Raw genomic sequence first — 22,599 nt, 5'->3', positions numbered from 1 at the left:
GTCAGGCCGTTCCATGGAATGCTTGTTTTCTTAGGTGACCCAGTTCAGGTGAGGCCAGCTCACTCTCCTCCGTGTCACCCGACGTGTGAGGGGTCAAAGCTGCAGCCAGCTCGGGCTGTGTTACGTGGCAGCAGAATCATCCTGAGAGGAATGGGGCCGTGAGCAGAAGGGCCAGGGTGAGAGTGTTGTAGCTGGGAGGAGTCTGCATGGGACTTTGTGTGGGAGACGTCAGTAGAGCTTACGAGAAGGTTTTAGAAAATGCAGACGAGGCCGTGCCAGCACCCGACTCCGCAACGTTTTCTATCCGTCTGCAGAGCCGCTGGCCTTTCGTAAAGTAGTGGACGGGCGTCCATGGGGCACTTTCCCCTCCTGCGGACAGACACCAGGGCCTGTCCGTCTCTGAATCTTCCGTGCCCGGCCTGAAGCAGGCGTGTAACAAGTATTTGATTCTTCAGATCAGTTCACGGCTTCACATGCTTCAGGGGTCTCTGCCTTCACCGTGTTTCCAGGATGTGGGGAGCTGCAGGCAAACGCCCCTTCGGGTTCCCTGCCTGGCCTTGGCCCCAGCCTCCCCTCTGACATTGGTCTCCGGCTTCAGCGTCCACGATGGGCCATCCAGACTCCGATGCTTGCTGATATCCTTGCTTTGGCCTCACGTATGTGTTTCTCTCTGAAACCAAAAGTCATCAACTTGAAAGCGCCTTTGGATATCAAAAGCAGTGTTCAGTTTTCCTAAGAGGTTTTCCTAGAATCAAATATTTCTCTCTTTTTTAAAGATTTTACTTACTTGTAGAGAGAGGAAGGGAGGGAAGAAGAGAGGGAGAGAAGCGTCAATGTGAGAGAGAAACGTCGATCAGTTGCCTGTCATACACACCCCAGCCTGGGACCAAACCCACAGCCTAGGCACATGCCCTGACTGGGAACCAAACTGACAGCCTTTTGCTTTGGGAGATAACACCCAACCAACCTAAGCCACGTGGTCCAGGCTCAAATCATCTTTCTTTTAAACATTCTTTCAAGGTCCTGGGGAATGTTAAATCCTGACAGGATTCAAAGAGCTGAAAGGAAATGCAAGGAGGTGGAGGCTTGGCATAGAGGCTCGCTTGACAGTGAAAGGTGTGGGACCCTGGGAGAGAAGCTGGGGTGTTCCCACAAATGTCTGTGAAAGAAACGGGGTACCAATTTCCAGTTCCTCTTAAGCGAAGTACTGGTCTGTGAGGAGCGATGGTGCCCCCTGCCGCCCTCCCCACGCGTGCGTGTGACCCCGTGACCCAGCCCTGTGCTGCTGCTTCAGCTCCTTCCCAGCTGTCCCACCCACTGTCTCCCACCAGCCAGCGGGATGGCAGGGCGGGCTCTCCCCAGGGAGGGCCTGGAGGGTGCCAGTCAAGCAGCCCTGGCACCGCTGCCTCAGGCATGCTGGCTGCCTCTTTCACAACCTGACATTCTGTGTCCCGGGGGCCAGGGAATGCGAGTTTGCAGTGACAAGAGCAGCAGTGTTCACCTGGAATCTTCTTATGTGGCAGCCATTGCTATGAGGGGATGTGTGCAGGAAATTTGCCCGGAGATGTTAATTCTGGGAAGATGACCAACATTTCTGCGCCGATCTGTAAGGACCAGGAATGGGCCTGGTGTGTGCGTGGTGGGAGGTGGGGGCTGTCGAGTGGCCCAGAGCCCTGAGCCTACCCAGTGCAGGGAGCGGGTTCAGCCTCCCCTCCCAGCCCCTCACTGCCACCCTCCTCTGCCTCAGCCTGCAGGGTCGGCATCCCCTCCATACTTCACTCAGCCTTTCAGGAGCTTCAGGAGGAAATTACTGCTGATTTGGGGAATTGTGAAGATTTTGATGTCTATCTTTAGTTAACTACCTAAAAAGAGCAATGTCCCCACAGAGGCAGAGATCGAAGGACCTCTCTGTATCAGCTGTTGCAGCTACCTCCCGAATCTCCTTTGCTCTTCATTAACTCAGAACCTTTTGACCCGTCAAGACCCACCTTCAAGCTCTGTAAATATCTCCCAAATGCTTTAGCCTTCAAATCACTGGAGAGATGTACTACTCAGATGCCTTCAGACTGAGCAGTCTAGAAACTTCCGTGGTGTGCTGCCTTCCCTGCCAGAACAGAAGAAAGGTCTGTGAGGCCAGGGCTAGGTTCAGACTTGCGCAGGCCGAGCAGCAGCAAGAGACAGATTGTGCAGACAGCTGGAGAGTGGCCGCCCCAGCCCTGCCCCAGGTTTCCCTGGAGGCACCCAAATTCAGAGCTTTGATCCATGATGTTTTTATTGGGCTGCTTCACTTCTTCCAGCCTCTGTCTCCTGTCTAGAGTGGAAGGCTCAGCTCCTGGCAGATTTCATCTAGTTGGTAAGCCAGGAGGCTTCTCCTTTTCATGGAAAGTTGCACAAGGATTCAAGCCCCAGGACTTACCGAATGTCTCAGCATCAGAGCCCAGGAGTGTTCTTGGGAATTCCCCAGTTAACAGAGGTCCTCAGGGGTTCCACTCATGCCTTTAATAGCTATTTTTCAAGCCTGTGTCAGGTACCGAGTTGGGCACTGGGGATACAGAAGGTGAGCAAGACGGGTCCTGCTCCTGTCCCCAGGGAGCGTGCTGTAGCTTATGCATGTCGAGGCAGCTTTCTGCAATTGCACTGCCTTGGGATGGGTGCTGAGTTAGGGCCACCTTGGAGGGGCATGGATCAAAGGTGCAATGGTGGTGGAGATCCATGAGCTGAGACCTGCCTGAAGAGTGTGCATCAGTCAGCCAAGAGCTGACCACAGAAGCCTGGAATCGCAGAAACTGAAAGGCATTTGGAGCATAGAACAGCGCCCCCAGTAGGTGGCGCAGGGACCAGCAGCATCTGCATCCCAGGAAGGCCAGGAATCCGTGCTTCTAGCAATGTCCCCAGTCGCCATGAGAAGCACTAGAGGCACACTAGAGTTTGAGAACCACTGATAATGAGCATCAAGCAAGCGCATGGAGGAGGGTGTTTGCCCCCTCCCCCACCAGAGGCAACAGTAAGAAAGCAGGCGGGAGATGAAAGCCAGGGGCAGATCTCAGAGGCCCCTGTAAGATGCATTGGGCTTGATCCTCAGTGGCAGTGGGCAGTCACTGGAGAGGTATAAGCAGGAGTGACAATAGCTCTGCATTCGTGAAAGACAACTTTGGCCTCAGGGTGATGGATGTATTGGGGCGGGGCTAGGAGGTGGTAGAGTTAAGGCCAGAATGGTGATGGGGGTGTGGGAAGGGGCAGACAGAGGAGCTTTTTAGTTGACATGCACTGGTGACTGGATATGGGTTGGCGGGGAGAGCCTTGGGAGAAGCAGGGACAAGCCGCAGTGTGGGGAAAAGGTGCTGTTTTTGGTTCTGGACGTATTTCTACTTGGTCACATGAGCTTTTATGAACCCTGCAAGTCATCTGACTTTTATGCAAACCCACCTCCTTTTTCATGAAATAGAAACAGTGCAAGGTGCCCTGCATTTGTTTGGTTGAGGTAGGAAGCAAATGGTTAAAGGGTGATGTGGCCATGGGTGAGAGACAACTTGGCGAATCCAGCTCTCTTCGAGAAACCAGATTTTAGCATCAGATGGCTCTCCTTTCCAATCCATACAGTGTGTTCTTCTAAGCCCAGAATACAATGAATGGATTGCAGCAAGTGGTCATACAAAATACATATAAAATAGGATACAAAACATTGTTAACATTTAAAATTGTTTTTACTGCCCTGGCTGGTGTGGGTCAGTGAATTGGTTTGATTCCCAGTTAGGCACATGCTGGGTTGCAGCCCAGGTCCCTGGTCGGGGGCGTGCAAGAGGCAGCCAATGGAGCCGTTTCTCTCACACATCAGTGTTTCTCTCCCTCTCTCCTTCCCTTCCTCTCTCTCTAGAAATAAATAAATAAAATCTTTTTAAAAACTTTTTAAAAATAAAATAGTTTTTACTGAGAGGAACCAAACCAATTTCAAATGCTACCCCACAGCAGAAGCTCCAAATTTATAGAACGAAAAACATAAAACTTGGGCCTTCAGTTCCATTTGACTGTAGCACAGAAAGATGAGTATTAGTCCAGACTCTGCGTCTGGTACATAGGTTTACCGGGGCTGCCAAGATCAGGATAGGGCGGGACTTCGACGTCCTGTGATTTCATTCTGTGCTGCTGTCCCTCCTGACCAGCTCCTGGCCCACCACCCCAGGGGCCGCCAGCCCCCTTCCTGGCCCCAAGAGCCACCCACAGCTGCATTTATTTGTCCTAAGAAAGTGCCACAGACTGGGTGGCTTAAACAGCAGAAATGTGTTGTCTCATGGTTCTGGAGGCTGGAACTCCAAGGTTCAAGTGTCAGTAGGTTCTGCTTCTGCCGAGGACTCTCTCCTTGACCTGAGGTGGGCGCCTTCCTGCTGTGTCCCTACATGGCCTTTCCTCTGTGTCCAGATTTCCTTTTCTTATGACACCAGTCAGATTGGACTAGGTTCTACCACAACAGCCTCGTTTTAACTTAATCACCTCTTTAAAGGCTCCATCTTAGTCATATTCTGAGGTATGGGAGTCAGGGCTTCAACTTGTGAATCTGGGGGGACACAGCTAAGCCCACGACAGCAGCCCTGCACAGAGTCCCTCTGATAGGATGGCTTTCCCTCCGCACAGGAGGTCGGATTCTAGCTGTGGTAGAAGCCTCTCTTCTTCCCCTCCCTGACGGACTCTCTCCTCCCTCCCCCCAGCAGCCTTGATGAAAAGGCGTGAGGGTTCATGGCTCAGCTGTGCACGGGTCTTTCTTATTCTGTCCAGTATCCACTCCCGAGGGATTTGGCTTTCTCAAGTTCTTCCTGCCTGGCATCTTTGAGCTCTCCCTTTCCCAGCCTTCACACTCTTCTCTTTCACCTTGGAAGACGCCTTAGCTTGACATTCCCAGTCTGTCACCCCATTTCTCTTTGTCCCTTTCACCTCCGGAATTCCTGACAGATGACTTGACTCCCCACCTGTTCCCTGAGGACCTCCTCTGTGGTGACTGCGGACACTCTGCCCCACCGCACCCGCCCTCCGCAGCACCGCCCGGCAGGCACCCGGCGCTGGTCCGCCCGAGGCGCACTCCCCGCCCTCCTGTCCGCTGCAGCTGCGGTGACTATCCTCCGTCCGCCTCTCGGAGCCTTCCACAGCCCCTTCTCCTCTTCCATTGCATTCTGTTCCCCAAAGAACAGACCCATCCTCACAGTTTGCCTTATAAATTACATTTTTGATCCTGAAATGTTTCACTTGCGGCTTCTACCAACCTTTCTGCGATCTCTGAATTCTGGTCCAGACTTTTGCCTACATACAGATTAAATTTTTTCATCCGCCACATTCACTTGGACCAGGCCAAACTCATCTGCACTCCCAAACTCTGTCATCCATCAATACAGTTTTCCCATTTGTCCAGGCAAGAATTCTCTAAGGAATCTTTGTACCTCCCTCTTGTTTAGCCGCTACTTCTTTTAACTTTTCTTCTGTCCCGTATTTATATTTTTCTTTCTGCTGCCTTTACCAAAGCTGGGCCCGATGATCAGCTCCTTCCCAGGGTATGGCAGCAGCCTCCTAAGTGGGGATTCTCTTCCCCCAGAAAGTGTTGAGACCCCCCAGTGCCCTCCAGCCAGTCAGACCGCTGTGTATGTGAGGGCTCTGATAACTCGGACTTGGCCTCTAGACCGGCTCTGTCCAGCACAACTCTCTCTGAGGATGGCAGTGTTCTGCGTCTGCATGATGTGATAGCCACTGGCCACATGTGACTGGCGTGACTGAGGGACCGCGTTGTTCATTTTCCGTAAGTTAAGTCGCCACACTGTCTTCACACCACCGCTGTCTAACCCTGCCCTGTGCTCTGGCCAACCTCCAGCAACCACCACCCTGACTCGCAGCTCTGAGCCCCTCCCTGCTCCGGAGCGGTGGGCCGGGCTCTTCCTCTGTCCCTGTCCCTTGTTCAGACCCTTGCTAGTTCTCAGGCCCACCTGCGTCAGCCTCTCAGCCCTGCCTGCCTCCCCACCTCCTCATCCCACACGGTGCTCTTTCTCCTTCATCGGGACAACCGTGTCATGTTGGCTGGATAAGTTTATTTTTAAACTCTCTGTTTAACTTTTACTTTGAAATAATTTTAGACTTAAAGGAAAGATGCAAAAATAATACAAATAAATCTTATATTCCCTTCACTCAGATTCTTTAGATATCATCATGTTACCGTGCTGGCTTTATCGCATTTCCTCTCCCCTCTTCTTCCATTTCTCTTTCTCTCCACCTCTCCACACACACACATGCATTTTTGGAGCAGTTTGGAAGGAAGTTGCACATATGTTATCCTCTGCACTTAAGTTCTTCCGTGTATATTTCCTAGAAACATAGACAATCTCATAAAATCAGTTTGGGGATCAAAACTACAAAATTAACATTGATACAATGCTATCTATCATCTAGTTTATTGGACATCATCAAAATTTTCCAACTGTCCTATAAATGTCCTTCTGTCACAAGAAAGAGACCACATGTCTTGACATTGAAGCTCTTGAGGCTGATTTCTACATTTGTTTGGTTTTCTCCTCAGTACCCAGGCTAGTAGTAGGTACCAGTTGGCATTTGCCTGGCACATTGTCAGCCCTTTTATGAGTTGAGTGGATAGATTAATCATGGTGACAAACCAGGGCGAACCTGATGGAAGCGGACCTCAGCCTGGGCCCCACCATGCACCCGCTGGCCAGCAGCTCCACGCTGCTCTCAGTGTGCTTCTGCAAGCGTCGGTGCTTCGGCAGTCCTGCCAGGGCTCTCCGATGGGTAGCAGTAGTCTTCCCACTTTCCTTATGCCCCATGACGACCTGCAGGGCGGCCGCCTTGCCTGTGGTCACAGAGCAGCTCCATGTCCAGGGCACAGCACCGCCTCTCTGTGATCTGCAGAGGCAAAGCTTTGTGGATGAAGAATTGTTAACACGATCCCACTCATTCATTCATTCAACAAATAGTTATCGAGTGTCTACTATGTGTCAGGCTCGTTAGGTAAACAGCTAATACTTTGTGGGGAGGCAAAGGGCAAACCATAAATAAATAATGAATAGTTTGTTATATGGTGTTAAACGCTGTGGGGGAAATAAAGTGGGGTGAGCATGGTAAGGAGTGCTGGGGTGGAGGGTTGGTGTTTGATATAGAGTGGTTCGGGAGGGTCTCCCAGGCTAAAAAACTTCTCCCCATTTTTGTGTTAAAGTATAGCTTACATACATGAAGTTCCCCCCTTCTAGTGGACAGTGCTGTGAACCTCGACAAACAGACAGTCACGTAGCCGCTGCTACAGTAAAAGACAGTTTTGTCACCTCCAAACATGGCCTCCTCAGAGTGGCCAACCCCCCCCCACCTCTGGCAAGCACGAACTTATTCTCTGTCCCGGTGGCTTTGCCTTTCCTAAATGCCATGGAAATGGAATTATACAGTATGCAGCCTTTGATTCTGGCCTCTCTTAGCAGAGGAGACACATCACTGATTAGATTCATCCATGTGATGTATCTGCAGCTCTTTTTTATTGATGGGTAGAATTTCATTGTATAAAGGTACCACAGTTCACCTGTTCTCCAGCTGAAGCTGTCTGGATAACTTCCAGTTTGGGGCAATTATAAATAAAGCCACTGCAAACATTCACAGGCAGCTGTTTGTCTGCGTGTGGACCTTCATTTCATGTGGGTGCATGGGTTGCATGGCTTTGAGAACAGAGCTGACGGAATATGAGAATAAACCATGGAAATAGCTGAGGGTAGTTTTGCATATTTATCACATTGTTATTTAGCCAAATGATGAGGTTTGCTCTACAAATCTGGTCTGTTTGGATCTTTTTTTTTTTTAATGTGAATTGTTTGGCAGTAGGAATGGCGGAGACCATTGGTTAGTTCATTCATTCATTGAACAAAGAATGAATGAACAAATTCATTCATTCAACAAAGATTTTAAAAAGTGAAAGCCAGCAGTCCAGTCTGGGACCCAAAGGAAGCCTGAGACCCTTGGATCCACACCAAAGGCTAATTTTAGTTGGTTTATCTGACAATTTCCTTTCTGAGTTTCCTGAAAGTCGGGGTGAGAGCATAGTTAGTGAGTTCGGGACTATCATCATTGAAATGGACATTGGAATCTTAAGCATTTTTGAGTTTTCTGTCAGTGGAGGCTTCAGGGAACACCTCCAGAGGTCCCGCTGAGGACTGATGTCCATTCGGTGGGGGGGGGGGGGCATCTGTGTGACTGCATGATGTCCAGAGGGACACACACACAGCGAGAACTCTACACCCATGCGGGGCCGGTAGCCTGGGCTGCGTCCTCCTAGGGCTCAGGAGTCTTGTGAGAAAACAGAACTGACAGAGTGACTTGTGAACTTTTTGTTTCAGGTGACGCAACTGTGAAAAAGAAACCTACCCCCAAGACACCTCCGAAAGCAGGTAATTGGTCATAGTAACTTGTGGGGACAAGGGAGCCATCTGTCCTGAGGGGTTTGTCCTTTGCCCTACTAGACGCCCCCCTTCCCTGATTCATGCTCTGCATTATTCAGGCTGAACTTCCCCCTGGAGCCTCGGCCACCATGGTCTCTTCCACTACTTGCCTTTTCTCCTGCTTCCCCTGTAAGCACAGTGTCACACTCCACCAGTGCGTCTCCTTTCCCCTCTGCACATTCTGCCTGACCCTCGGCCCCTAAGGAGGTGATCCACTTTGTGCCGTTTCCATGCTCTGCTCGGTGCGTCCCTGTCGTATGGAGCCTTGTCTGTTTCCCATTGAAAGACATTTGGGACATGGGCCAGATGGAGCCTCTCAGCCAGGGGCACCTGGAGGTTAAAAGGCAAGGTGCTGTTTAATGAATAATGGAGCTAGGATGTAGACTCAAAAAGTTAGGGTAAGACACAAATTATAAAGCGCCCAGCACACGGAGAATTACGCCACGTGAATTGTGCGGGCCACTGTGAGGATAAGGAGATGAACGATCCGAGCAGGTCCATCGGCTCAGACGTTCTGAAGCAGTGATTACTGACCACAGTTTTGGAAGGTTCCAGAAGGCATGAGAGGAACAGCAGACCAATGTGGTCAGCAGTGTCAAATGAGGTCTTACTTTCCCGCTTGTCCTCTCCAGCCATGCCCCCTCAGATCGTTCAGTTTCCCGAGGACCGAAAGGTGCGTGCCGGGGAGTCCGTGGAGCTGCTTGGGAAAGTGACAGGCACCCAGCCTATCACCTGCACCTGGATGAAGTTCCGAAAGCAGGTCAGTGGAAGAGGCGGGCGGCCTGAGAACAACCCACACAGCATCTAGGCTGGAGGGGACGAGAACTGCTCAACTGGGGACAGCATGGCCCCTCATCGCAGGGGCCGTGGGACAGGAGAACCCCCACCCTCTCATCACCCACCCACCAAACCTGAGTTCTTAACATCGCCTTTCCCCCCAAATCTACTAAGTAATACCTGCTTTATAGACTATTTGTGTAATGAAGAAAAGTATGAAGGGAGAAAGAGAAACCAAGAAACTTGGTTCCCACCAGATTTTGATAACTCAAGTCTAGAATTCTCCTCAGACTCAGGAACATGGAACCACTGACCTAGGAGGCCCTGTCAGCCTTCTGTGATTCCATACCAGCCCAGTGAACCCAGTCTGTGGCAACAGCTTAAACCTACCACATGCTAAAGGGATAAAAGTGAATCTGAATGCTTGGATAGATAAATTATATGTTAAGTAGAATTTTGTCTGGCTGGGCCAGAAATCCAGCTACCATTTATAATCATGGTCCTGGGGGGACATGTTTGAAATGCTGAACAACCAGCTTTTAACGGCACCTGGAGGTCCCATGTTGTGGTGAGCGCCCACAGGCCTGCTCAGCAGAGGCCCCGGACAGTGGGCTGGTGCTGGACTGGAAACTCTACAGAAGGGGTGAAGATTTCTTCTGAGTCCTCTGTTGCTCTGTTTCCAAACATCCAAGTTGTCCTAAGGCCCAGATATGGGAGGCTAGTATCAGGAAGGAAAGGAGGTTTGGTCTCAAAAGATGGAGACATTGGCCGTTAGCATCCAAGGCAAGTTAGCCTCGGGCAGTGTCTGGGCCGATGTCTGAAATAAGATGGAATCTCATCCCTTTTCAGAGACGTTTAGCCGGTCTCAGCTCTGTCTCTTTCCATGGTGATGGAAATGTTCTGTGTCTGTTTTCCTGCATGTAGCCACTAATCCATGTGGCTGTTAAGCACCTGAACGGTGATTAGTGGAACTGAAGAACTGAATTTTAAATTTTAAGTAATTAAAAGTTATTATAATAGCTTTGTTGAGATAATTAACACACCATAACATTTACTCTTTTAAACCCACACTTTTGAAGTGTTTTTTACTGTACTCACAAAGTTGTGCAACCATAACAATGATCTAATTCCAGAATATTATTGTCAGCCCCTCCAAAACCCCCAGACCCATGAGCCGTCATTCCTTCCCTTCCCCCAAACCTGGCAACCACTCACCTACTTTCTGTCTCTATGGATTGCCTATTGTGGGCATTTCACTTAAATGAAATCCTATAATATGTTTTCTTTAGTGTCTGGCTTTTTTGCACTTAGCATAATGTTTTTGGGGGCTCATTCATGTTGTAACATGGATCAGTACTTCATTCTTTCTTATGGCCAAATAACATTCCATTGTTTGAATATGCCATATTTGTTTATCCACTCATTAGCTGATGGACATTTGGGTTGTTTCCACTTAATTAAAATTTAAATAGTCACATGTGGCTAGTGACTGGTTTCAACAGTATAGCAGAAGTCAGAACCCACAGGACTGGGCTTTATAAGTGGACTTCGCTCAGATGTGTTCTCCCACCGTCCCATCCCAGCCTGGTGGAGGGAGACCAGGATGCTCCCAAACTCTGGTCTAGAGCAGCAACTGCAGAGTTCCTTCTCCCCAACTCTGCTCAGCACCCCATGCCTACCTCAGATCTGGGCCCCCAGAAAGGCCTGGCTCTGGATGCAGCAGAGGAGGGGGCTCAGGAGGAAGCCCAGAGTCCAGAGCAGTCCAACCCCACACAGCTCCTGCAGCTGCATCCCTTTGGGAGTGGGGCTGGGACTCAGCTCCCCCTTCCTTTCCTGGCCCGCATCTCCAGCAGCTGCCCACTCTCTGCCCGCAGATCCAGGAAAGCGAGCACATCAAGGTGGAGAACAGTGAGGGCGGCAGCAAGCTCACCATCCTGGCCGCGCGCCAGGAGCACTGCGGCTGCTACACTCTGCTGGTGGAGAACAAGCTGGGCAGCAGGCAGGCCCAGGTCAACCTGACGGTGGTCGGTGAGTCCGGAATGGGTTGGCCTGAAAGTGGGGAGATGGGAACGGTAGAGAGCACCCAGGCAGGACGCTGGACCTCGGGCCTCATCTCCCAGGGGACCTGGTCCTTCTGACCCGCATCTCTGCCCACAGCCTCCCTACTCTCACTTCGTTTCCTTCCGCCTGATCTCGCGCTTTTGCTGTGTCTCGTACGCAGCGAGGGCTCCAGACCCTACACACCCTCACCGTGGTTTCCTCTTCCTGTGAGTCCCTTCCCGGCTTCTCTTCTATTCTCTGGAGACCCCGAGCTCCTCCAGGTCTTCTCCCACGGGCACCCATAACTCCTTTCTCCTCTCTAGGCTACCACTCTCCCCGCCAGCTCAGTCCCACACCTGATTCTGGGGGCATCGCAGGAAAATCACATCAACCCGCAGACTCAGTCAGGATTCTGACAAGATCCAGGCTTGGCCAAGGCATCAGTGCTGGTCAACACTCTTGCCCATTCTCTGGGATAGCCTGTCGCCCTGAAGGCCTTGGCCTCTAGCGTCTCTGAGAACTGGAGGCATCGGGCAGGAGCTTGCTCAGCTTCAGGGCCCCACACCTACGGGTGCCTCTGTACCCGTCCCCAGGCCGACTTCACCCCTTCATCCCACTGTCCCAGGGTTTACTGATGTGATCTTTCTTTTGTTTCCTTAGGTCAGCACTTTTAAATCTAGAAAGCCAGTGTTGTACCAGGGGTCAGAGAGTAGGTTTCTCATCTATAATAGATTGGGGGGATGGGGGGCTTTTCTCACTCTTTTTGTCTTTGGTGACTTTGGAGGCTTATTTCAATAGTTTTTCCTGTGAGTCAGGAACACTGGGTGAGGTGGCGGGGGCGGGGGGAGGGGTGCGGAGATTTGGGAGTTTGGTGCAAGTGACCCAACCCGTCTGTCTTTACACTAAGACCTGTACCTGCAGCGTTGACTTGGCCCCGCGGCCTCACCCATTAGCAAGCACTGGTGTCCAGTCTTTCTTGCTGTTCTCGCTCATCTGCCCCTGTTAGGGGAACTTTGGGGTCCGCTCCTCTGAACCACTTTTCTGTGACCAGTATCCCCTACCTCCGCTCAGCAAGGTCCACTCAGTGCCACACACTCCCCTCCCCCATCACCATTGCTTAAGCTGCAGTTCTGGCCTTTTATGGTCTAGTTTCTGATTCTCCTCAGCCAGTACTGACAAGGCCATTGGTGTGGCTGCCCGCCAGCTGGCAGGAGCAGCACGTTAAATGCCGTCCTGGGAGGGGAGAGGAATGGAGGGGAACGGGCTTTCTGTCTGCCTCCCCCTTACAGAGCTAAGAATAGAATTGCTCAATAAAATGAGGACTTGTGCTGATGCAAAGAGCAAAGCCACATTCATTCAGAGCCCGTGGATTTAGAGTTAGTCCAACGGAAACCTGGATTTAGCCTAGATTTACCTGTGCATCTCTAATGACATTTGTGTATTATCTGATCAGGGTTGATTAACTAGATGTACAATGTATGGGATGAGACAGGAATTATTTGGCTTACCCTACATAGTTTTCAGGCACTTTGGAAGTGCCCGTCTATAGGCAAGCTAAATAAGGCTGGTTTAACATGACTTCAGCTTGTCAGTAAACTTCTCACGTGTTCTTTTTTTTTTTAATATTAAATTTTATTTAGTTACTTTTCAAGTACTTTTTTTTTTTTTATCTATTTCTCCCATCCCACCCCACCCCCCCCCGCCCGGTCTCCCCCCTCCCTCCCATCCCCCCCCCCCCCCCCAGTCCTCATCTCTATGTCTTTCATACTTGTTCCTCAAAATCCCTCCCCCTTTTTCCCCTTAAGTTCCCTTCCCTCTCCCCTCTGGTCGCTGCCCACTTGTTCTCTATTTCAGTGTCTTTGTTTTTATTCTGTTTGCTTGTTTGTTTTATTCTTTAGCTTCCTGTCAAAGGTGAGATCATATGGTACCATATGATCTCACGTGTTCTTAAAAGAACCACTTCCTTTTCAGATAGTCTATGACTCCTAATTCATAAATGATAATAAAAATTCGCCTTTTCCCCAGTTAGTTTAAAGGCGTGGCATTTAGCTCTTTTAAAGGCTTCTGGTCATCGTGTATTAAAAGGCAGCGTGGGGATTTGCGGAGCTCAGAGGGCCTCTCGTCTGCACTGCAGCAGCGACCTCGGAGGGGTGGGGGTGGGCAGGAGAGAGTGGCCCGACCCACATGAATTCCTTCCTGTAACTTGTCCAGCAAGAGAAAAACAGGTCACTTGGCATGTCTTTAAAGGAGAAAAACAAAATAGAAAGAACCCCAAATACCCAGTAATCTCCCAATGCTTTCTGAGCCTGGAACTTGCATGGTTTTTAGCGGTGGGAGATTTCCCTTCATAATGTGTGGCTTGGATTTAAGCAAGTTGTGTCTTGGTCTTATTCTGCCTGAGAGCCTAGAAAATAACTGGCCCCTGGATCGAGGGTCTGAAGATTTTTTGTAATCTCCTTTTGGCTCTGCCGAGAGCTAGCTGAGTATCCTTGGTAAGAAAAGTGCCTTAGCCTCCCAGTGGCCAAAGGCCAGGATGTCCAGGTAGATGACCCTGGAGCTCTTGCAGCCCCCTGCCTTTCTATGAAAGATGCAAGCAACTGCTGAGGTGCCTGTGCAGGGAGACCTAGGTGGGGTAGGCACAGCCACAGAGCATCGTCAAACACGTAAGGAGGTAGAGCCCGCTAGGACGGTCACTCAAGTGAAAGTCATTAGACTTGAGATCCTCCATTTTGTCAGGAGTGCAAACATTTGCTGAACAGAAAATCCTGGAGCTGGGTGCCATCACAGACCTGACCCCTGGACTCAGCGTTTCCCATTCTATTAGTCAGGTCTCCAGGGAGCCATGGGAAAATTCCCAGGAACCCTGGAGCTCTGGGCACTAGACACTGAGCCTGCCTTCTCTTTACCAGGCCATCCCTGGTCGCCCTCCCAGCCCCAGTGTGGCTGTGCCACTGGGATGGAGGGCGGGCGCACAGGTGCTCTGTTCTGACGGGTTTCATCCCTGAATGGTCTGCCTCTGCACAGGGCTCTGCCCAAGGTCTTAAGCCCAAGGTCTTAAGGGGGTTGGGGCCTCCAATCTCAGGCCGCTTCAGATGTGGGTCTTTTCTGAACTCCTTATTTCCAATTCCTTGAAAGCACTGAAGTTTCACTTGGAACTACTGCTACTCTCTCCAAATTTTGCATCTTCTCTTGTACCACAAGGGGTGACATACTAGAGGTCTGTCCAGAAGATATCTAACCATATAATCTGAAAAATAGGGACATTTATTAAAGAAGATACAAAATGCAAGAAACAACATACTTGGGACAGTGATGCCTCAGTCCCCTTCAAAGTAGGCACCTTGGGACCTCACACAGTTCTCCCAATCACCATCAGCTGGCCCATTGTATTTTCCTGAATCTCATCAATGGTCTGAAATCTCTTCCTTTTAAGAGGTGATTTTAGTTTTTGGAAAAGCCAGGGTGCCAAATCTGGGCTGTAGGGGGCTTGAGTCACCTGGGTGATTGTGTATTTTGCAAAAAAACTCTACATGAGACATGATGCATGAGTGGGCCCATTGTCATGATGAAGCTGCCAATCATCAGCTGCGCATAGCCGTGGCCTTCTGAATCATGTGAATAGTTTGCACTGAGGAATTTTCAAGTTTAATGCAAAATTTGATGCAGATTTGTTACTCTGCTCTCTCAGTGTTTTTGAATGCAACAGCCATACAGTGCACATGCTCACTCAATGGCATCTACTGTCCCAACAGACTAGTACAGTGAAGGTGTCAGCCATGCGCATTCCAGTCCATTCTCCTTGGCTGCCAGGTTACACTGATGTCACAGAAACTCGTTCTATTAACAATGTCTGGAATTTTCCTGGACAGACCTCATATGCCATATATCAGTTCTCTCTCTTTCAGCCCAGGGACATCTGAACAGGGGAGAGTACAAGTAGTACCTCTTCTGCAGTATACACTTTTCAAAGTTTTCTCTCCTTGACCAAAGCAGAGGGGAGAAGATGCAGCAGTGGAGGGTGCTGCATCCATTAAACCCGCAGGACTCTAAGTGTTCTAAGTGCTCAGTCAGACATTGTGCAGGGTTTCTTGTGGGAAGCAGTGTGTCTGTCTTTCATCCCTCTTTAGGCTTTTTACTTTTGTAGCTGGGTCTTGAGAGGACTTGATCCACTTGCCTCTAAGAGAGTTTAGAGTAATAAACATCTTAGCCAACACCAGAAATATTTCTAAAAAGACCAATATATCTTTCAGAACAAACAGTTTTTCTGAGAGAACATATTCAACAGCTAGTGAAAGTGGCTCCACCACGGGAGGCCTCCGAGTGACTACAGAGAGTGGCTGTGTCCCAGTCCCAGAATCACCTCTGGGGGGGTCCAGGCTCGGGGGGCAGGAGGTGGACAGGGTCCAGGCAGCGCGTTCTTGGCTGCAGCGTAGAAGCAGCAGGGTGTGGGGGCGGGCAGAGCAAGGCTATGCATACGAATGTGTGTACGTATGTGTTCACACGCACACATGCAAAATGTTTTCTTCCCCCGCATGTGCAGGGTCGTTTGTAGAAACTCTCTGGTTTTCCTGACTCGCTGAGGAGTGGGAGAGTAGAAATCAAGGACGTTGCCTAGGTTTGTTTACATGATGCTTGTAAAACCTCTAAAAGGAACATACATATTTGCACCATGTCTCCTAAGAGAAAGACAAACTAGTCTTGGAAGTTAAGGAATTCGCTAGAGTTCACATAGCTCATAAATTCACACAGCATAAAGTATGGCTGTAGTTGTTAGTTGGGGGAGCTCTGCACCTCATAGTGCCTTAGGAGGGGGGTGCAGAGCTACCACATACTGGCATCTGTAGCTAAACCAACCACCTGCAGAAACTAAATCTGACAAGTAGGAAAATTTTGTTCAAATCAGCAACTGACAAAATCAGCAAAGCTCGAGAACCTCATTAAAGTATTGACTGCCATGATTTGCCTTGAAGTTGGCAAACGTTCCTAGTTCTCAGCATTACTGGTCCGAATGGGAAGGCAACCAGCCAAAGCCACTGCTTCCTGTGTCCTCAGCTCGTCCTCTGGCCCTGAGTCGGGGGAGCTGTGGTTTGCTCTTGAAACTCCTTACCTCATCCTATACCAGTCCTACAAGGATAAAAGAGGTGGGGTAAGAGTAACTTTCAATGTGTTATAAAGTCAGAAATAAACTCCTACCACAAATGATGACAGTAATGGCTCTTCAATACAGTCACTTTTCTAAGAACGTCTCATAACCGCCTTGTGATCCAAGTGCTATTATTATCCACACTTTACAGGTGGGGAAACTGAGGCACAGCAACACGTAGTGAAGGGGGTCACTCAGAGCTGTGTCCAAGCCCTGCCCCGTCTGGCTCCAGAGCCCACTGCGCTGCATGGCCTGTCAGCTTCAAAGAAGCTGGAGTCTGACCCCTCGTTATGTCACAGGTCACTGGCCCCGGGGCCTGAAGGACACACACACGTGCTTACACACACACACACACAGAACTCTCTCTCCAAACAGTTCGGATGGGAAGCAGTCCACGCCTCTGGGCAGCTTCCTAGATCTGTTTACACTGAGAAATATGTTTATGACTGCGACAAAGTACAGGAAATCATGACTTGTGACTTGTAGACTGGAAAACTAGCCAAAAAAAAAAAAGTTTTCTCTGAGAAAATAGGTGTTTGCAGGGCTTTCTCATAGGTGGGTTTGCGCCTGGGCCTGACTGTGTGGGTGGGGGAACCGAAGCCAGGACCAGGGATGTCGCCTGAATTCTCTGAGCCTCTCCCCCAGGGGAGACCTAATTCAGAAACGTCTTTTCCCCGCAGCTCTGAAGAGTTGGATGATGTTGTGTTTCTCTCTCCGCAGATAAGCCAGACCCCCCGGCCGGCACGCCTTGTGCCTCTGACATCCGGAGCTCCTCGTTGACCCTGTCCTGGTACGGCTCCTCCTACGATGGGGGCAGTGCCGTGCAGTCCTACAGCGTGGAGATCTGGGACTCCGTGGACAAGACCTGGAAGGAACTCGCCACGTGCCGCAGCACCTCATTTAACGTCCAGGACCTGCTGCCTGACCGAGACTATAAGTTCCGCGTGCGCGCCATCAACGTGTACGGAACCAGCGAGCCAAGCCAGGAGTCTGAGCTCACGGCCGTGGGCGAGAAACCCGAGGGTAAGCTGCCTTCCCTCTGTCGCTGGCTTGAAATCAGTGTGCGTAAACCAGCCCGTGTAGGTAGAAACCTGGACGGAGCGGGGCTCAGAGGAACTGGGAAGACGCTGATGATGGCAGGCAGACTCTTTGGGACCTTGATTTCCAAGGTTGTGGTGCTGATCCACACTTTTATTTATTTTTTATTTTTTAATTTTTAGATTTTATTTATCTTTTGGGAAGGAGAGAGGGAGAGAAATACCAGTGTATGGTTGCTTCTTGTGCATCCCCCGCTGGGAACTGGCCTGCAACCCAGGCAATGTGCCCTGACTGGGAATTGAACCACAATTCTTTGGTTCGCAGGCCTGTGCTCAGTCCACTGAGCTACACCAGCCAGGACTAATACTTTTGAAAGAAGTACTCACGGCCTTTCAAAACCCACTGAACCAGCGATTTTGGCACCCTGCCACCAGGGGGTGATGGAGTGTTCATGGGCATCATGGTCTGGAGGCCAGAGCTCTCTCCTCTTGCACTCCACTTTGAGTGTCTGCTCAGCGGCGGGTTCTTGGGACACAAAGATAAGACAAGGAGCTTAAAATCTAACTCGAGGGACAGCAGTGCACACAGCTCACTACAGTGAAGGGCCACATCCCATTCCAGCAGTGCAGACAAGTTGCAATGGGGGCACAGCAGAGCATGAATAATTTTGCCATGGAGGCTGAGGAAGGCTTCCTAGAGGAGATCACACTCACACCGAGTCTTAGAAAAAGGAATGGGCTTCTGGGAGACAGGGAAGAGAAGAAGAGGCATTTCCCGCAGAGGAAACAGCGTGAGCAAAGGTACAAAGGGATGGAAATGCACAGCCCTGTGAGAGGCTCGGATGTGGCCAGGGCTGAGTGCGAGGTGAAGCAATGCTGACCGGGCCGTGTAGGTCAGATGGCCAAGTGCATCGAAAGTCTTCAGTCCACAGATAGATGAGATTAGCTCTGTGGTTTGTTTGGTTTTTTTTTTTTATGCAACCTAATATTTATTTCAAGTAGTATACAGACTCTAGTGATAGATAGAGTTGTGTGTTCCTAAGACTTTTAAAATGTCACCTTTTGAGGGGGAATTAGATTTTTAAAAATTATTTTACTGTGTACGGCATTCTGATTTGGCATCTGTATATACTACAGAGTGATCACCGCAAGTCTAGTTTTTTAGAAAGAGAATTAGAGGCTCCCTGGACTATCAGTCTCTGGATCCTGGGAGCTTGCTGGAGTGCAGACTCTCAACACCCCCCCCCATTCCTTCTGGACTTTCATCATGCACCCTGCCCCCCACCATGGATTCGTGTGCATATAAAAGTTGGACTGAAGGAGGGGGCGTTGGAGTCGGTGAGACCCCAGTTGGCACTCAGTGGTATTGTGCAGGAGAGAGATGGTGAGGGTATGAACTAAAGCCCCAGGATGTAGAATTAAACTTCGTTGGTGACTTTGGGGTAGAGAGTTGAAGGGAAAAATTAAAAGGGTTTAGGGTGACTCCCAGTCCCTGGCTTGGGTAACTGAACACAAATTCAAGACCATTTAGAAGTTTCTCATTATGATTCATGGAGACTGACATATATGAAGCACTGGCTATATGCTAACAATATGGTAAGCATTTTACATAAATTATTTCATTCACCCAACTCAGTGAAGCAGATGCTGGCATCACCTCCATTTCACAGGTGGGGAAAAGAGGGTTAGATGGGCGAAGCTACGCCCAAGGTCTCAGAGCTTGTAAACAGCGAGCTGGAGCTTGACCTCAAAGCTGACTGACCCAGAGCCTGTGCTTCTTTTATCAAACCGATGGAGGAAGTCAGGCTGCCTTCCCGGTGACTTGGAGGCCAGACAGCAGGGAGCCCAGGAGAGTGCGGAGCAGGCAGGTGAAGGTAGGGGAACTGGGAGAGGCAACCAGCTTGCAGTCTGCATGTTTGTAGCATATTTCTTCACCAAGAGAACTCCCTGCCTCTCGGAAAGGTGATGAGAAAAAGGATAACATTGCGATGAGAAGATGTTCACTAGCTGGAAGGAGAAGCTGTAGCTGGGAGAAACTGGAGAATCCCTGATGAAGCCCACACAGGGGACCGGAGGCCACCCGAGGTGCGGCAAGGAGGCCAGGGCTGCAGCTTCCAGCGCTGTAGGGAGAGTCCATGGGGAAGGGTGGCTGGGACCTTTTGGCTCCGGGCAGGTGGCCTCTCCTGCCCTGCAGCCAGCTAACCCCTCTCTGTGGTCCCCAGACGCCTCCTGGGGCCCCTCCTGGCTGGGAGAAGACGAAAGGAAATGTTGAAATTGCCTGCAATCCAGAGGAATGGTCCAGGCCACCCAGGGCTTCCAGACTGGAAGCTGCCCCCACCCTCGGGCCCCGCTGGATTGTCAGGGGGCAAGAGGGGGAGGCCAGAACTGTTGGCCAGCGTTAGACCTGAGGGTCAGGGGATACAGGGCAAGTGGGGGGTGGGGGAGAAGGGGAGGGTTCCAAGCGAATCCCTCTGTGGACCATTCAGACACTGGTCAGTTATAACCTGGGTAGGTCATCTCTTGCTATTTTAAAAGGGGAAGGGCTCTCAGGGAAGTAGGGTGTGCACAGGCACATGCATGTGCGTGTGACAGGGAGGGATGGGACAGGTGGTCATGATGGGTCATTCTGTGGAACCGGTGAGGATGGTGGTCATCATGAGGGCAGTGCCAGTTAACCCTCCATGCACTGAGCCCAGCTCACGTTGCTGTCACCTTCCTCACAGCCACCACTGTGGCTCCTGCCTCTGCCTTTACAGCATCAGCCTCTGCTCATCCTGACCTCTCAGCTGCACCCCTGCTGGCCCCCAGGCCTGACTGTGCACTCACTCACCCAGTCAGTGTGTCCTTCCCCCTTCCTTGCTTCAGGCGCTGCTGCAGGACCCTGGGAAATGATGGAGGAGGAGGCTGGGGGCCCCATTAAGCCAGAGCTATTTGTCTGACTAGGGTCCCTAACTTAACGCCTCCCCTCCAGTCTTCCCCAGACTGAGTAAACAGAAGCCCTGCCTTAGCACAGCTGCCTCCCCGCTCCCCCCCTTCACACACACACACACACACACACACACACACACACACACACACACACACCGAATCCCATCCAGGTCTAGGTCTACACTCCCACACTACTAGACTCCAGCTCTTAAATCCACTCTGCCCTTGTGCCTGATCCTAATTTGTTCTGTTGTGTAATAGCTGTGAGCAAACAACTGTGATGAAGGCTTCTTGTGGGGTTGGGACCTCCTTGCAACCCTGAGGACAGTTAGAGGTGCAGAGGCTGAAAACCCAAGGGCCAGAGAGCAGCAGCCCCCCCTGTGCCCCTCACCGGTCCTAGCCCACCGCTGTGTTGGCCTGCAGAGGCCCTCTCTGGTGATGGGGTGCCCTCTAGTGACCGATGGGTGGAAAGCAGCCCTCGACGTTCAAGTGGCTGCCCTCTGTCCAGGGCTGTTGAGACAAGTAAGTGCCTTGAGAGCATCTTGTTCTCTCATCTGTCTTCTCTCAAACCCCTCCCCAGAGCAGTGAGGCTCATCTGTCTGCAGAAATGAGACATCTGTCTGAGCCTTTCCACTTAGCTCTTGGGTTTCATTGCTACTTCTGAATAGAAGATTATTTTCACTGTTTTATTGAAGTCCTGCCTACTGCAGTTCTGCTCCTTCCTCGGTGGAGAGTTGGAAACCGAGTGGTCACCTCTCATTGCTGCAGCCCCTCGTGCCTGCAGAGCTTGGCTGATGGGACTGTTGTCGCTCCCCAGCTCCCGCCCTGTGGCCATTCCCCCAAGTAGAATGGCAGCAGGACGAGAAGGAAAAGGAGGAAGGGGACCGCCTCAGCCTTGGTCTGAGGCCACACAGAGCGAAGACTGCAGTGGCAGCGAGCCAGAAAGAAGGGCAAGGATTCCCTGAGAAAGACCTAGGTCCCCACACCGGATGTGTCAGGAAAGCATTCTACATCTCGAGTGCTAAGGAGAGAGGCCGGAGGTGAGAGGCAGGTGTGGTGTCTGTGAGGAGGGCAAGAAGGCGGACTGTCGGGCTTCTAACTGGTGTCACGGGGCTTGGGTGACACCCGTTCTACAGCCGTACGCCCTACTCAGGGCTGACTGGGAGCCGCCAGGGGACAGGCCATGGGAAAGCCCCTCAAGGCTCCCTCCCTAGGAAGGCACAGACAGGTCCTCTGAAAGAGGCCAGGCCCCCCAAATCCTGTTTCCTCTTTCCTCTCTCACCCTGCTGCTCTGACAGTGAAATGTTACTATTATTTTTGTGTGTCTAAGGCCCAGTCCAGTGACTGGCATCCACGGGTGCTCGGTGAATGATTGCTGAATTGATTTGAATCTCTTGCTTCCCTTCAAGTCCTATTTGAAATTACCATTGTTGAACCTACTTATTGTTCGTACAGCACCTCTTGGGGTATGAGTTCCGTATGCCTACAGCCTTCTTCTTGTGTGAGATATAACACTACTTCTTCTCTCAAGTAATAGTATTCATTGATTGATAAAAGTCTGTCAGCCGTTCTCATTCTGGGCAATTGTGGCTTTTTAAACTTGTGTCTGTTTAGCCTTCTTTCCCAGGCACAGGCCTCATCTCTTCTGAGCGTCCTCACCCGGCAGCTCTTCCTTCAGTGGCCCTCCATTCCTCCTCCTGCTCCACCTTGACTTTCTAAGTGCCAACTGCCTAAGTTCCAGAATCAGAAGACCCCAGGCTCTGCCAGTGGCAGAGAAGCCACACCTGTTTGTGGCCAGGGCACGTGTCCCCCAGGACAGCATTTTGCTGTCCTCGGCAGTAGGTTGAAGAAGGGCTCTCCTGCCTGGGTTTTAACCAGACACCGTAGGGCTTGTCGCCCCTGAGACGCTGACTGATGCCACTCTCCCTGGACACGTGACGCCGTTTCCGCCTTTCAGGAGTTTTGTGCTTGGGTGCGTCCTGGTCATCTCCGAGTTTGACCATGTGGCCCTCGACTCTCGAGTGGGTGACCTAGGAGACGTATCAGCCAGCCTCACATCCTGACAGTGTCTGTGAAACCCCTCCACTCGTCTGAGAGTCTTGTCCACCTTTTCCATCTTTTCCTTTTAAAGTTTTTCACGGCATTTTCCTTTCTGGGTCAAAATATTCCTCCTAATCCTGCTCAAGTTTAGTTTTTTTAAACTACTTCA

At 50.8% G+C, this 22,599-nt stretch overlaps 1 protein-coding gene across 4 annotated transcripts in view; it reads left to right on the top strand.

Annotated features, from left to right (window-relative positions):
- The window catches only part of MYLK (myosin light chain kinase), a 184,361-nt gene that overhangs the window by 124,450 nt on the left and 37,312 nt on the right, over window positions 1-22,599 (top strand). For all 4 annotated transcript variants that reach the window (XM_037132246.2, XM_037132229.2, XM_053663093.1 and 1 more), the window contains 4 exons: window positions 8,364-8,414; window positions 9,098-9,225; window positions 11,117-11,270; window positions 17,146-17,448. In XM_037132246.2, coding sequence (XP_036988141.2) covers window positions 8,364-8,414; window positions 9,098-9,225; window positions 11,117-11,270; window positions 17,146-17,448 — 636 coding nt within the window. The remainder of the gene's footprint in view (window positions 1-8,363; window positions 8,415-9,097; window positions 9,226-11,116; window positions 11,271-17,145; window positions 17,449-22,599) is intronic.

This window comes from Artibeus jamaicensis, unplaced genomic scaffold (assembly GCF_021234435.1).
Source record: "Artibeus jamaicensis isolate MK-2021 breed Jamaican fruit bat unplaced genomic scaffold, CSHL_Jam_final contig_3126, whole genome shotgun sequence".
In the NCBI taxonomy this organism is placed as follows: Eukaryota; Metazoa; Chordata; class Mammalia; order Chiroptera; family Phyllostomidae; genus Artibeus; species Artibeus jamaicensis.
This window is presented reverse-complemented; position numbering and strand designations above follow the sequence as displayed.